General features: G+C 38.4%; 1 protein-coding gene across 6 annotated transcripts in view; it reads right to left on the bottom strand.

Moving 5' to 3' along the window:
• The window catches only part of LOC137650113 (regulator of microtubule dynamics protein 1-like), a 314,670-nt gene that overhangs the window by 176,188 nt on the left and 123,238 nt on the right, over nucleotides 1–15,244 (bottom strand). For 5 of the 6 annotated variants that reach the window (XR_011045912.1, XR_011045913.1, XR_011045914.1 and 2 more), the window contains exons 4-5: nucleotides 15,022–15,054; nucleotides 8,714–8,921 (exon numbers count right to left, since the gene is read on the bottom strand). Coding sequence is in view for 2 of the 6 variants with exons in the window: in XM_068383241.1 (XP_068239342.1) it covers nucleotides 8,714–8,921; nucleotides 15,022–15,054 (241 nt within the window). In the remaining 4 variants the exon portion in view is untranslated. The remainder of the gene's footprint in view (nucleotides 1–8,713; nucleotides 8,922–15,021; nucleotides 15,055–15,244) is intronic. The other variant, XM_068383243.1, reaches the window with a different exon arrangement.

Here is a 15,244-nt window from a genome sequence, read left to right as displayed (position 1 = left end):
GAGACGGTAGAAAAGGGGCCTCAAGCTTAGCATATATTGTATGAACAAACATAAGTATACACTGGATATACAAACGGTCTCACGGTTTGTATATATTGTCGGAACAATATCAGTGTCCATTATATCCATTGTTTGTAAGCATACAATGATATGAAGTTTACTTACATGAGTAAGTCAAATAACTCCGGCATCTTAAATATGCAAATTGTCGGACGAATTCGGACGCAATTACATTTTAATAGACAATTATTTCTAATAAATGAATAAATGAAATAACAAGTGAAACGAATGTAGCATGATAAAAGAATTATACATGCGACATATACAGAAATTATTTTCCTTTTTTTTAAAAAAGGGAAAAAATAATGAGTGCCACTCTCAGACTGAAGAAAAAGTTCTTGATAAATTTTTCCTTTATAATTTCTGTAAATGTTATATCCTATCGACACTGTGTACTAAGTACACACAGCACGAGTGTTATCTGTATAATTCCACACCTGAGATTTTGAACAGATCACTCATTTAAAAGGGGATCACACTGAAAGTGCTGACACCTTCTCCCTTTAATTGACAGTCCCAATCAATTAACTGTTCATCACAGAATTAGAGGACAGGTTTTAATACACTACCTGCCACCACCACATAATGCTTCAGTTCATGGACCTGCTTAGCATAGTGTTTGTAGAACACTGGATGATTTCAATCCAGTATATGAGTGAAGACGCTCAAAGTCCATATACTGAAAAAAGTTCAGTGAAGAAGCAATTTTCCTCGGATCATGACTTGCGGGAGTACTGTCAGGATCTGCTCTGCGAATAAAGTAGGTGAGCTTCGCCTTCAGTTGTTTTAGGGATAACTTTGATCCACAGGTTTCTCCTTTAAAGAGCTGTCCTCCCCTGAAGTTTGAAGTTCTACAAAGATAGACCTTTAGACACTCTACAGGACATAGAGAGACATCTTCCTTCAGAGGGCAGATTCTCCAGGGACCCCACCTTTTAGTGGGTAGCTCGTTCTTAGCGAGAAAGGTTGGATCAGGAAAGAGATTCAGTTTTCCCGCTTCTGTGAACTGAATGTGGCCCTCATCTCTAGATAGGGCCACTATTTCACTAATAATTTTTTGGGTTAGATCCTTGGGGGAACAATCTTCATTGTTCACAAATGAGGCATAATGTAAGACCTTGTCCAAAGACCATGAGATGTGCTTCGGCAGTGCTGCAGGCCTAAGCCTTGCACATGCCTTCGGAATTTTATTAAAGATTTCATTCGCCAGATCCACTTGAAAGGCATAAAGAAGAGGTCTAGTCAAGGCTGACTTGCACGTAGTTATCGTGTTGGCCGCCAGACCTTGATTATGAAGGTAGACAAAGAAGGACAGACAGAAGATCATTGAAATTTCTTTTGGTCCCATTGCTTTTACAAAAGCAACCCACTTTTTCCAAGAAGACTCATATTGTCTTCTAGTTGACTTAGCCTTGTATTTTTCTAAGAATTCTATATTGCCTTCTGAGATCCCAAATCTTTTCCTAACTGCTAGGGCAAGAAAATCATGAAATGAAGGGTTTGGGCTCTCTGTGATAAATCGAAGGCAATTACCTTCTGAACCTTCTGAGATAGTACAGGGTTCAGTACTAGGGCCAGCCTCAGTCTCAGTTCCTTCACTAAAGGGAACCTGTTGCTCTTGGGCTACTTGGGAGCCAACAGAACCACTCCTCCCTGGAAGGATCTCAGCATGTTGAGGACCTTCAGCAGGAGATTGGATGGGATGAACAGGAATTCCTGAGTCCATGCCTTCCATACTAGAGACATGGTGTCTGTTATCTCCACTAGAGGATCCTCGTATGGGGCTACATATCGAGGTAGTTTCTTGATGACGCTCGTGACGAAGAGGTCGATCTGCAGCTCGGGGCCTTGTTCCCATCTGGGAGAGAATAGGTCTGCGTCTGTGGACCATTCTAACTCTATCGGCTTGAGCCCGAGTAGAGCATCTGCTGGCACATTGCGGATCGATTGTACATGAACTGCTGATAGGTGCCATCCTTTTAGGCAAGGGATGGTTAACATCACCTATACTATATGAGATGCTCTCTAGCCTTTTTGGTTCCGACGTCTCATTATCGCTTCGATGTCCCATATCAGCCTGAGAAGGTCTAATCTGCGTGGAGAAAGTTTCCCCACCCACGACAGGACTAACATGGCCTTTGATAGAAATGACCAAATCCCTTGGATTTTCCTCTGATGGGAGTGAACACCCCGTTCTTCCGACTAGGCATCTATGCGGATAATCTTAAATAGTAGGGGTAGTTGCAAGGGCACGGTCTTCAATAGGCTTTTGGCCTTTGACCATTGTTAGGGAAGCGATTAAGCAAAGACCGATATCGGTCTTTTTAGATCTCTTCGAGTGTTTCATGCGTATCTTCTCCAGACTCTTAACGCATCTTTCAGCTGTGCACTTAGCACTGGGTCTGTCACTTTTGCGAACTGGAGAGAGTTCAGAACTCCTCCCTGTTAGCGTCTTGGAATCCTGACTGATTACCATAGTCTCTTGACCGACCTTGCAATCTCCCTTTACAATACATCCCCAAGGGAAAGGAGAGCTGGTGTGACCACAGGTTTCAATGATTTTTTAACCATTGAAGCCTTTGAGCTGGAGAGAATCTTGACTTCTTGAAGTTGATCTTGCATCCCCAATGTTCCAGGAACCAGATCACTTCCTTGGATGCTCATAGACCAGCCACTTCGGGTGCTGCCCACCCCAGCCTTTCGCCCAGGTACTTTGTTGCCTGAACGATTTCTAGGCTTGGTTTTTGCGTGACTGTGTCCGCCAATCCCGTGAAGATACTTAGAACTGTGTTTAGTCCGAAAAGTATCTTTCCTAGGACATACGTTATCCTCTGTAACTTGAATCCTAGGTAGGAGGAGAGGGGGCGACTGACTGGAAGCTGCCAATAGACATCTTTCAGGTCTGACGAGACTGTGAACACCCCTTTTTGAAATAGGGTCCTTATGTTCAGAAGGATTAACATTCTGAACTTGCTGTTTTGTTTGAACTTGTTGAGTGGCGACAAGTCAAGAATAACTCCGAGTTTTCTTGAGTCCTTCTTGTGAACACCAAACAGCCTTCCCTGGAATTCGATGGACTATACTCTCCTTACCACCTGTATGCTCTAGAGCTCTAAGGTATACTCTTCCAGGACGGGGTTGGAGTGTAGGAAGAGTTGAGGGAATGATGGTGAAGGCATGTCTATTTTCCATCCTAGTCCCATCTTGATTAGGCCTTGGACCCAAGGATCGAAGGTCAAGCAATCCTGAAGGAACCTCCCTCCTACCAGAAGCGTCTCTTTGCTTTGCCTGATCAGAAGGTTTACATCTTCGACCGCCTGACTGTGGCACCGCGGTCATCGAAACTGTGGGATGTTGTTGAACAGCCCGAGGAAAATTTCTAGACTTTTCCGTCTTCCTTTTAGGTTGGGGACCCACATCCGTGGAAGACTTTCTCTTTGAAAAGATGCCCCACTTCTGGAGAAGTCCTATGTTCTCCGTGGTGGCTTTCTTAATCACCTTTCTAGCTACCTCGTTTGGAAAGAGGTCTCTACCCCAGATGTTGGAAGATATTAGCTTCCTGGTTTCGTGTTTCACTGTTGCGGCAGCGAACACAAACTCCCTACAGGCTCTCCTAGCCTTCATAAAGGCATAAAGGTCTTTTACTAAGGTGGCCATATGCATTTTGGCCAAGACCAAGACCATGTCTGGGGTACTTTGATGGGCTGAACATAACTCTATGCAGTTCTGTAGGGATAGGGAGGCTGCAAGTCTCTCCTTTGTCTCTTGTTCCCTGCACAAAAGAAACTCAGATAGTTTAGGGAGATTCCCGCTAAACTGTCGTCTAGCGACATCCGCGTCTAGTTTTCCTACTGAAAAGGTTAAGTCGACTTCCTTCCAATCCTTCTACTGCATGGGAAAGGCTGGTGACAGAGGCTTGCACTACTCGAGTGCAGGACATGGTTTACCTGCCTCCACTGCCTTGGCAACAGATTTAAATGCTTTCCATGTAAAGGGGAATGATATTGAAGCAGGAGTAAGAAAGGAAGGGTGTCTGTTAGTGTGAACACTTTCGACACCGTGTAACCCGCCTTTCTCAGGCTACTTGACAAGATAGCCTGTGCCTTATCATGGTCGAGAATCATGACCTCCTTCGGTTCTGTTTCATTTCCTGACGTTGGTTCATGCTTTAGTTGAATGAAGCAATTAGGGAAAGCGTCAAAGCTTGGCAAAAACTGGATTTCGTCTAAATGAACAGCACCCATCTTCTCCGAGATGTAGAGTTTGCCGTCTAAAATTGGCATAAGCTTCGCATACCTCCAGGGATTGGTTTTGGAGCATGACGGAAGGTCTTGGTCTCTGGGTCGTTTGTATGACCCTTGGGGAGCGACAAGTGGAGCTTCACAGAGCTCTATCTTGAATTTCGCTTCCTCCTTTTCCCCTTGTTTGCGAGTTTTCTATTAGACCTTTCATATGGGCCAGTAATTGGTCCATTTTGTCTAATAGAGGGGTAGAAGGTGAAGATGTCGATGTTAACAGCTCTAGAGCCGGCACAGACGGAAGCAATTCTGAAATGACATTGTCCACTTCTACCCGGGGGGGGGGCCTTCCTGCCCTCCGTCCCAAAGGCTATCTGGCCGCAGGGAGGTGCGAATCGTGCCTGGGACACCACTATTTCCCTACTTGCTTTCGGGAATAGTAAGCTATGCATCCTATCATTAGGTAGGTATGGTCCCGGAGAGATTTTCTGGAATCCTCTTACCCAGTTGCGTAGTTTCTTACGAGCTGCATCCCTAGACTCCATCGACTTGGGATTATCGAAACCAGCGAACATTAAGGTCCGACATACATTGGAAACTTGAGGGTTCCAATAATGCAGGGATTTGGAAATAATATTGCAGGGGGCATGAAACCTGCATGTATTATGATCATAAAAGTATTTACTCATGATATTGCAGAAGACTGTAACACATGTCATCTGGGGTTCCTCCTGTAAAGAAAGGAAAGCAGAATGAGTATACAATTGATTATCTCACAGATAAGCAATATGTAAAAGTCATCTTTTAACTAAAATAGCTTAGGATAGTAAGCTAGAAAGGGGTAGTCGGAGACACAATTGTGTATCCCTTGCAAGCAAATGCTGTTACCTCCCCTCAATATTAACTATAAGGAGACTCCTTTATCAAGGAACTCTAACGACAGGGTTCTAACCCCTAGGGGTAGAAAAGTGTACAAGTCACTGCCCCTTTTTATTATTTAACACTGTGGGGTAAGGATGACTGATTTCTAATCAGAGTATTGAAGGAATTCTATTCTTTCAATATAGGAACAGTCTCAGCAGAAGCCCGCACAAGGGTACCAAAGATATGTTAGAAATCAACTACTGTATAATCATACTAAAGTTTTCTGTTTGCAGTATATACTATATTCCAAAATACCGACTACTGTATTATTATATATAATGTAGTTCAGCCAGTGTGCAGCCATTATGGCTAGCATCTGACGGCACGGTCCAGCCAGCATGATGCCGACTGGACTAGGAAATATAAAAGACATATATTGGTGTATCCTACCCAGCCCATTTGCTGGGACCTTCCCTTCCAATATTAAAATCATAGAGTTTCCTGATCAGGGAAACTCAAGGATAAGGGTTCTAACCTTTTAAGGATAGAAGTGTAATACCACCAGCCCTTTAATTTATTCAATATTGTAGGGTAAAATGTAAACTGATTTTTAATCAGAATATTGAAGAAATTCTATTCTTTCAATATAGGATTGGTCTCAGCAGACACCTGGGCAAGGATACCCAAGATATATTGGAAAATAACTACTAGTATGATATATACAATAGTTTTCTATCTGCAGTATATCCTATACTGCAAATATACTGACTACCTGTATAAACATATACTGTAATTCAGCCGGCATAGAGCCAGCATAGCTAGTCCCTGCCGTCGCAGCCAGCATGCTAGCTAAAAGAGAGACAGCATGGAGTGAAGGCTGCCTTATTACTGTGTATGTATACACTAATTAAGGATGTAAATATCTAATTTACTGCCTTTCTCCAGAAAGAAGGTTCAAATGGAAGGGGAGATACGAAGGCTAGGCCATCACAAAAGAACAAAGGGAGAGGGAAAAGGGTCCTGTAAGAGGTGAAGAAGGAGCCGGAAAGGTTGACAGTCCTACACACTCTTAAGAAACTCTGTTTCAGTATCGGCGCCATCCTAGGCGGCAAGAGAATTTCTATTCTCCAACCTAGGGTCTGCCAATACAGTTAAGGGGACGGCAGCAGTGGTGCTTCCTCTCAACAAAGGAGAAACAGAGTTCCAGTGCCGGCGCCATCCTAGGTATCAGAAGAATGACTATTCTTCAGCCTAGGGTCTGCGAGCACAGGACTAGTCTACTAGGCCACAGGGAGAAGGTGGCAGCATCATACAACCACTTCAAGTGCAGCCTAGGGAGGGCTAGCCTCCTATGGCGGCAGCCTAGCCGGCAGGGGAATGACTATTCACCCTGCCGGCCGACTGTCGGCACAAGACTAAATACTCTGAGGTTCTGACCAAATCCCAAAACCTGCTCTGCGGTTAAGGGAAGGGACAGAAAACCCTAGGCTAGTCATGCCTGAATGAAAACTCGAGGCATGACCCACTAGGGTTGTAGCCTAAGGCTACACTCAGAGGGAAGGAGAGATTACCTTTAAATCACCACTAGAGACGAATATCGGTTTATATAATAATTCTAGGAGATATCTATCTCTGTCTGAATTGATAAACCAATACACGAGGGTAATAGGGGAAATGTCGAAAGTATACTATATCGCCTAGGTTAGGTTATCTAGTCAAGACGAGATCTCGGTTACCTAAATCACCGAAACTCTGACTTATACGATCGACATAGAAAATGGAAAATTATGCATATTATAAATATCTTTACATGTATCAAGTGCCTAAATAGCTTTCATAGTTAATTAATTAGTGCTATTTCAACCAGGAATGTCGTTCTACTAACTAAATAACATATGCCTAACAAACGACAGCGCCCATAGCGCCTCCGGTAACAGGCCTAGCACCTAATCACAATAACTTACTCTAATTTCACTGTGAGACAGGAGCTAAAATACACACATTGTAAAGAATCAATACTCAACTTTCCAGAGGCAAAAGAAGCTGGAGATTGCATAATAATCCTTGTAAATCGATCAAAAACGTTAGATCAACAGGGAACACCACCGTGCGAATTCGCTACAAAATTAGGAATGGCCGCCATATTGGATATGGCGCTGTCTTGATACTGAATAGTAGTATGGGAAGTAGGGTAACGTTGATACGGCTCCCCTTCTAATTTTGCCACTTTCCCAATTGAACCGTAAACGCTATTCAGGGCGAAGATTACTATGTGGCGTATCAAGAATACGTCCCCTGATATTATGCGATATCCTTGAGAGAAATTTTAAGGATATCCGCGCCAGGGAGTTAGAATTCTGGAGACCTAAAGGTAAATTCTCTGGGAATATCACTGTAGTACATATATCCCTTAGGAAGCTACTATTAGGAACCTTCCATCAGGACAACATGGCTTGAGCCCAAAAAGGCTATTTATTAATAAATTATGCAATTAAAAAGTAAGATAAGTATGGTTTTGTTACATTTATTATCAGTGGCTGTACCTAGGCTTACCAGTACTTGAGAAGACAATAGATCTGATACGTTTTGTGCTACCTAACTCGCAGACTCTGAACGACTTCTCAGATACAAAAAATTTATTTTTGAGAACTAGCGACCACATTAGAGGGGAACCACACAAATCGAACACATTTCAGGACCCTTCTGTAGGTAGATTCCTGAAAAATCATGATTAGGAAAACATGAGTCCTAGACACTAGAGAAGGTATGCCCAGAAACAGAAGCTGACATATAAACCTTAAGAAGACGTGTCTACAGAGGCCCCTCCCATGGGGTATGATATTAGTGGTATTGCTGCAACCATGTTCTTTCGCAATAACCACTCAGTCATTCATAAGCAGCAGAGGCAAGAAATTACCAAGAGACCAACCAGATATCCAAATGATCCATGTTCAAGCCCCATTTACACAAAAACTAGAACTAGGGAGGGCCAGACAATGGTTTCCCATGACTCAGTGGGTCAACTTATGGGCTCTACCTAAGCACTGCATCCCATGCTCAGAAGGCCAGGGAGGGTGTGAATATAATTAGAAACTATCGAGCTCAAGTGGGCCTCAAACTCCCAACTCACGGAAGGAGAGATATGGATATTTCTAATAGGCTATTGTTTTTCAAAATCCAATACTAACTTTTCATAAAAATAGTAAGCTATATCATGAAATAACAAAAATCTAAAAACCAAAACAAGCCGAAAACCAACAACAAAATAAGAGGAAAGATAAGTGTGAGGTAATTTAATAGTATATGTTGAAAACATGTATACAGAAGTAAGAATTATGAAAATTTTGGGATAAACAACAATTAATAATGATCCGTAAATGACAACACAGGGGTACTAACTTAATTCCCATATGAGGTGTTGGCGACTCCAAATGAGTACAGCGGGCAACAGGATAGAGTTGACCTTCAATAATCTATGAAATACACTGTATGCGAAGTTCTAACTACAAGATTAGGCATATCTAAATTAGTGAGATTTTCCACTGACTTACCTATTATCTGGCGACAAATCAAAAAATTCATCATCATCTTCATCAGGTGAATAATAGTCTGTGTCATTTGCTCGGCTGCTGTCGGTATCATAGTCCCGTGCTGTATGGTAACTGCCTGTGGTAGTGGTACTACTAAAACTGACTGTTTTCTTACGGAATGCTGATCTAGAGACGACCGGTTCTCTATCTATTTGTGCCTTTTCTAGTTCTAAAGAGAGAACAAATATTGTAAAGATTCTTAAAAAACAATAACCTTTGGTGCACACATCAGCACACTATAACTACAAATATTTAGCCTCTGGCTATAGGTTTTTCACAAGGAGGCTAACACATATAACTTTATTTAACCAATTTTACTGTTTCCCTCTATTTCAGGTACTTTGCTCAAGTTGCAGGCAATGAGACAAATCATCCAAAAGGTAATGGAATGTTTAAGACAACAAGAGTAGCCACTGGTAGACAAGTTACAGTACACGTAAAATGAAAAAAAAAATTCTAAACACACATAGCACGCAAAATATTTTTTAGTCTTAAATTGTGCCAGATCTGTCAGTTCAAAAAGAAAAAAAATGATGTTAATATTTATACAATACAGAAATATGAAAACTTTTAGAAAGGTGAAAACTTTTAAAAAGGTGATGTTTCACTAATCAAGTAAATCTGAAATCTAGAAAAAATATAAGTATTTGAAAATAATTTTCAATCTACATAGGACAAAAGTATCAATGCAACAGATACTTGCAGTGTCAGATTTACATGAAATAAAGTAATAAATTTAAAAATATAATAGCTTAGTGTTATTCAAATAGAAAAATTTACAGTTCTGGGAAATAAGATACCAGTAAAATATCAAATTATTTGTGTAGAGAGTACGCTATAAAGGATAATTAACAACTGCTGAAATAAATGTTATGATAAAAAATACAAACTTTAGATAAAGTTTGCTACACATTCTTAAGACAAAGGGTCAACTACCAACTACAAAGACAGTTCTCTCTTAAAATATTTGGTACATCAGTAAGATATTTTATCAATTCCAATTACAGTACAATTTTATGCAGGGGTAGTTCTGACTTCTCCCAAAGAATTTGAGATTGCATTGTCATGAACCAAACTGACTATAAAGTGCTCCACATTTTCCTCTTTGAATCTGAAGGCGGTAAGAATATGTAGACCAAAACATTAAAAATATGAGTTTACCAAAATATACTAAAGTGCTCCTCATTTATGGGTACCTATACAGTCAGCTCTCCTTATTCGTGGGAGGTAAGTAACGGAGACGGGCAAAAAGCAAAAATCTGCAAATACTTGCTGCCCTAGACTGGGCTAACTCCTAACCTACCAACTCGCTACCCATTGCCTTAATGAGTTGGGTGAGATTATTAAGGAAGAGGGGGATTGTGCAGAACAAGTCTTTAATATGGATGAAACAGGCTTCTTTAGGAAGCTTTGACAGACCGGACCTACATCGCTAAGGAAGTGAAGACTGCACCGGGTCACAAAGTTGGCATGGGGGGGAATGACTTTGTATCTAGGGCAAGGCAACCAACCTCATGCCTGTGGGCCAAAAGTGTCCCATTTAATTTTGAAAGTGGCCCACAAGAGAAAAATAAGCATAAGTATATTTCTCTTCTTTATATCAAGGAAATCATATTTACCGCTTATCCTGAATAAAAGAAATAATACTTTCCAAAATAAACAACTACAAAGAAAAGATCAGTGGCATCTGTTGAGTGTTACATCATATTTTCAAATGATGATTTATTCAAAATAACATAGACCAACACGTAAAACACTGTACTAGTAACTGGGCTCCATTTTAACCATGCTCCAACATACTTATTCTGTAGTTATACCTATTTCATTAGAGATAGAGTGCCAAGATTATAGTTTCCTTCTCTTCTTTTTTCTCATCGAAATTAGAATGATCTCCTGTACAAAGGATATGCAGGTCTTCTTACCAGTGTGTCACTGAAGTGTCTTGGATCATAGTGATGAATGCACAGGGTTTAGTCACGAGTGACTCAAAGGAAAATAGAGTTCTTAGAAGAACTAACCCAAATTGAAAAAATAGATATATCAAATATAAGTGAAACATGGTATTACCAAGAGACTGGCAGTGATGACCAGATAAAGGGTTTCCAAACATATAGATCAGACAAAACAAATAGGAATCAAGGGGGAACAGGAATATATGGAAGAGACATAAATCAAGGAAAAGTCTGTGAAAAATACAGCAACACAGAATGTGAATTGATTGCGGTAGAATTTTAATATGAAAAACTAGCGAATATTGTAGCTTACAGACCCCAAAATACTAAGGAGTTTGACATAATAATAGAAAAAATAGATGATATATGTAGAAACCATAAAGACTGGAATATACTCCTATCCGGAGATTTTTACTTTCCTTTCGTGGATTGGAAAGAACGGATAGAAGAAAGTGGTTGTATATATGCATATAAAAAAGGGAGTAATAGTAGCACAGAAGATAAAGAGGAAATTTGAAAAGCTTCAAGATATGTTATTAGACCATAATATGCAACAAATAAACCACATTCCAACAAGAAAGGACAATGTCTTAGATTTAGTATTTGTGAATAAGGTGAATTATGTTAAAAAAATAGTGTATAACACAGGAATTTCAGACTACAATGTCATAGAATTAATAGTCCAGTGAACGCAGAGATAAACAAAGCACAAAACGATGGGAAGGATATGGAAAATATAATTTTTATAGTAAGAATATAAAATGGTCAGAAATAAAAGAAGAATTGAACAAAGATTGGAAAAATGTATTTGTAAGTGATAATATACAGGTAAATACAGATATACTGTACAAAATACTGGAGAAAATTGTTGAAAAATATGTACAGAAAAAAAAAATAAAGATCAGTTGTGCATACCAAGAGACAGAAGGATCTTATTTCAGAAAATTAGAAAGTGGAAGAAAAATCTTGCAAAAGAAAAAAATGTATGGAAAATAATGGAAATAAAAAGTAAGATAGAAAATGCAGAACAAAAGATTATACAATCGAAAGAAAATGAAAAAAGGGACTTGGAAGAAAGGACACTTCAAAAAAAAAAAAGAACTTTACTCCTATGCAAAAAAAGATGAATGAAGGGAGATTAGAAATAGGCCCTCTAAGAATTGAAAGATGGTTAACAAATAAAAAAATGAAATATGCAACATATTGGCAGAAAAATATAAGAGTGAATTCACGCCAAGAATTGCGAATGAGAATAATGAAACAGAAATGAGAGAAGAAAATTTTGAATATCTAACGGATATAGATATTAATAAATGAGGCAGATATTGTGCAGGCTATAAGGGAAATTAAAAATGGATCGGCGGCCGGACCATATGGAGTTCCAGCGATTTTGTCAAAAAAACTGCACACACTATCCCGAAGCCACTTGCAATACTGCTAAGACAAAGTGTAGATATGAGCGAAATATATGTTAACATAAACTAGCACATATAACCCCTATTTTCAAAAGTGGATCAAGACTAGAGGCAAGCAATTATAGACCTGTTAGTCTAACATCACATATTATGAAAGTGTATGAAAGGGTAATAAAAAAGAAAATAATGAATCATTTGGTTAAAACTAATTTATTTAATATAGGTCAACACGGTTTTGTGCCCAAAAAAAGTACACAAACCCAACTGATAGCACACTATGAAAACATATAAAAAATATGAGAAATGAAAAAGACACAGATGTGATCTATCTAGATTTTGCAAAAGCCTTTTAGACCCTAATATATTAGAGAAAAAAAATGAGAAAGCATAATATTGTGGGAAAGATAGGAAAATGGGTAAAAGAATTCCTACAAAACAGAAAACAGATAGTGGTTGTAAATGACGAGAAATCAGATGAAGCTCAGGTAATATCTGGCGTGCCACAAGGTACGGTATTAGCTGCACTGCTGTTTGTTATTATGATCTCAGGCATAGACTGTAATGTTAAAGACTGTAGTGAGAAGTTTCGCCAATGACACAAGAATAAGTAGAGAAATTACTTGTGATGAAGATAGGAACTCATTACAAAGAGATCTAAATAAAATATATGAATGGGCAGAGATAAATAAAATGGTATTTAACTCCGATAAATTCGAATCAATAAATTATGGAAACAGAGAAAGAATGGTATATGCATACAAGGGACCTAATAACGAGACAATCACAAACAAGGAAGCAATTAAAGACCTTAGTGTAATGTTAAACAGGAATATGTTATGCAACGACCAAATAGCAACACTGTTGGCTAAATGTTAAGCAGAAATGGGAATGCTGTTCAGACACTTTAAAACAAGAAAAGCTGAACACATGATTATGCTGTACAAAACTTATGTACGCAGTACACTCGAGTACTGCAATGTGATATGGAACCCACACTACCAAAGGGATATTGCACAAATAGAGTGTACAAAGGTCATTTACTGCTAGAATAGAAGAAGTTAAGGACCTTGACTACTGGGAAAGACTACAATTTTTAAAATCATACAATCTAGAAAGGAGAAGAGAATGCTACATGATAATACAAGCATGGAAGCAAATAGAAGGAATTACTGAAAACATCATGGAGCTAAAAATATCAGAAAGAGCAAGCCGAAGTAGATTAATAGTGCCCAAAACTATACCAGGCAAAATAAGTTAGGCACAAAGGACATTAGTCCACTATGCACCAGCATCGATAATGCAGCGACTATTTAATAGGCTGCCAGCTCATCTAAGAAACATATCAGGAGTGAGCGTAGATATGTTTAAGAATAAGCTCAATAAATACCTAAGATGCATCCCAGACCATCCAAGACTGGAAGATGCAAAATACACTGGAAGATGCATAAGTAACTCTCTGGTGGATATATACGAGGTGCTCTCTCTCTCTCTCTCTCTCTCTCTCTCTCTCTCTCTCTCTCTCTCTCTCTCTCTCTCTCTCTCTCTCTAAAGTAAACTTTTATTTTTCTAAATCTGTTTGATCATATGCTGGGCTTAAAACATATCATTTGATTTCATCAGCTGATCCATAGCTTTAGCCAACAACATAACGTATATTACTGAAAGACGTCATTTAACAATTTGCATTGTTTCTAAATTATTATCAATTCAAAATGTATTTTAACAACAACAATTACCAATTATTTTTATTTTAGTTTTGTTGTTAGCTCTTTTCAAGGTCATGACAGTACTGTATTGCGATTATAATCATACATAATTAACAGAGTATTGTTGATATAATTTTGCTCCCAATCATGTTATCCTCGAAGAAAGAAAGAGCACAGATCATCAACGCTCTAGACCAGTTTCTTATTATAAAGTGTATCAAACAATAACAACAACAACAACAGCCAGAATCAGCTGTTGACACCGACGATCCACAGCCATCTACATATGCGAAGTAAACTAATTGAATGTATAAATTGGTAAATTAAACAAAAATTATTTAATTTTATCGCAAAATAATTTTAATTACTTCTTTTGTTATCTAACTTCACAAAATCATTTTATTTTATAATTTCTAAGAGCAAACTACATTAACAAATAGGCAGCCTGCGATCTATTGTAAACATGCCAAATGTAAACATCTACATTTACAATATGTATGTACATCAATTCGTAAATTTACATTGCATTCTTTTCTGTATTACATTAAAACCTAAAATTAATTTATTTATAATATTGAAATAGATTCTTATCAACCCTATAATATTCAAATCGCATTTATAAATAAATTACAGAACTGGGAATAGTTGTGTTTTAGCCTACAGACAAGTAAATTCAGAGACAAGTAAATTAGACTTGGAATAATTTTTTGACTTAAGTTGCCTCTCCTGGAACCAATTACCGACATAGGGTGAGGTATATCTGTACTATTTCTGAGCATGTCTGATCATAAGATATATTATATCTATTTCTTTTATATGTAAGTCAAGAACACTGAGTAGTTATAACTGAATTCAAGACCAAAGGTTCTAAAAAGATTCTCATACATATGAATCACCCCACTTTCTGTTCACCTGTCAAAAAGGGTTGTTCCTACACACAATTTATAGAGGAAATCTCTCAAATGACAATTGAAGTGGAAACAGAACAGACATATCAGTACTAAAAATATTCAAGACTAAAAATACATTTGTGAATTAGGAAAAATTTACGTGGTATATTCAGGAGAGAACTGTGGCACACTAGTAACAGTTTGGAAACCACTGATTTGCACTTTTTCTCAGTGAAAGAACAGTGATTCAAGATACAATGCTTTACATTGACTTTCTTTCATTACAAGTGAAACAAATCAACTTACCTTGCCAGTTGCCGAAATCCTTCTGTGTAAGACCTATAAGACATTAAAATCATTGCAACTACTGTACATAAATCAAGTATTTTCAAATTCCAGATGTAAAATCACTATTGATGTAACATGAATTCCATTCCAAACCCACTGCACTTATGATTAGCACATTTTATGTAAATTAAGTTATCTCATTTGCTTCTGTCCCTCTTCTTATAAAAAACTACAATAACTT

Source organism: Palaemon carinicauda, chromosome 11 (assembly GCF_036898095.1).
Source record: "Palaemon carinicauda isolate YSFRI2023 chromosome 11, ASM3689809v2, whole genome shotgun sequence".
Classification (NCBI taxonomy): domain Eukaryota; kingdom Metazoa; phylum Arthropoda; class Malacostraca; order Decapoda; family Palaemonidae; genus Palaemon; species Palaemon carinicauda.
The sequence above is the reverse complement of the archived record's forward strand: the minus strand, read 5'-3'. Positions and strand labels throughout refer to the sequence as shown.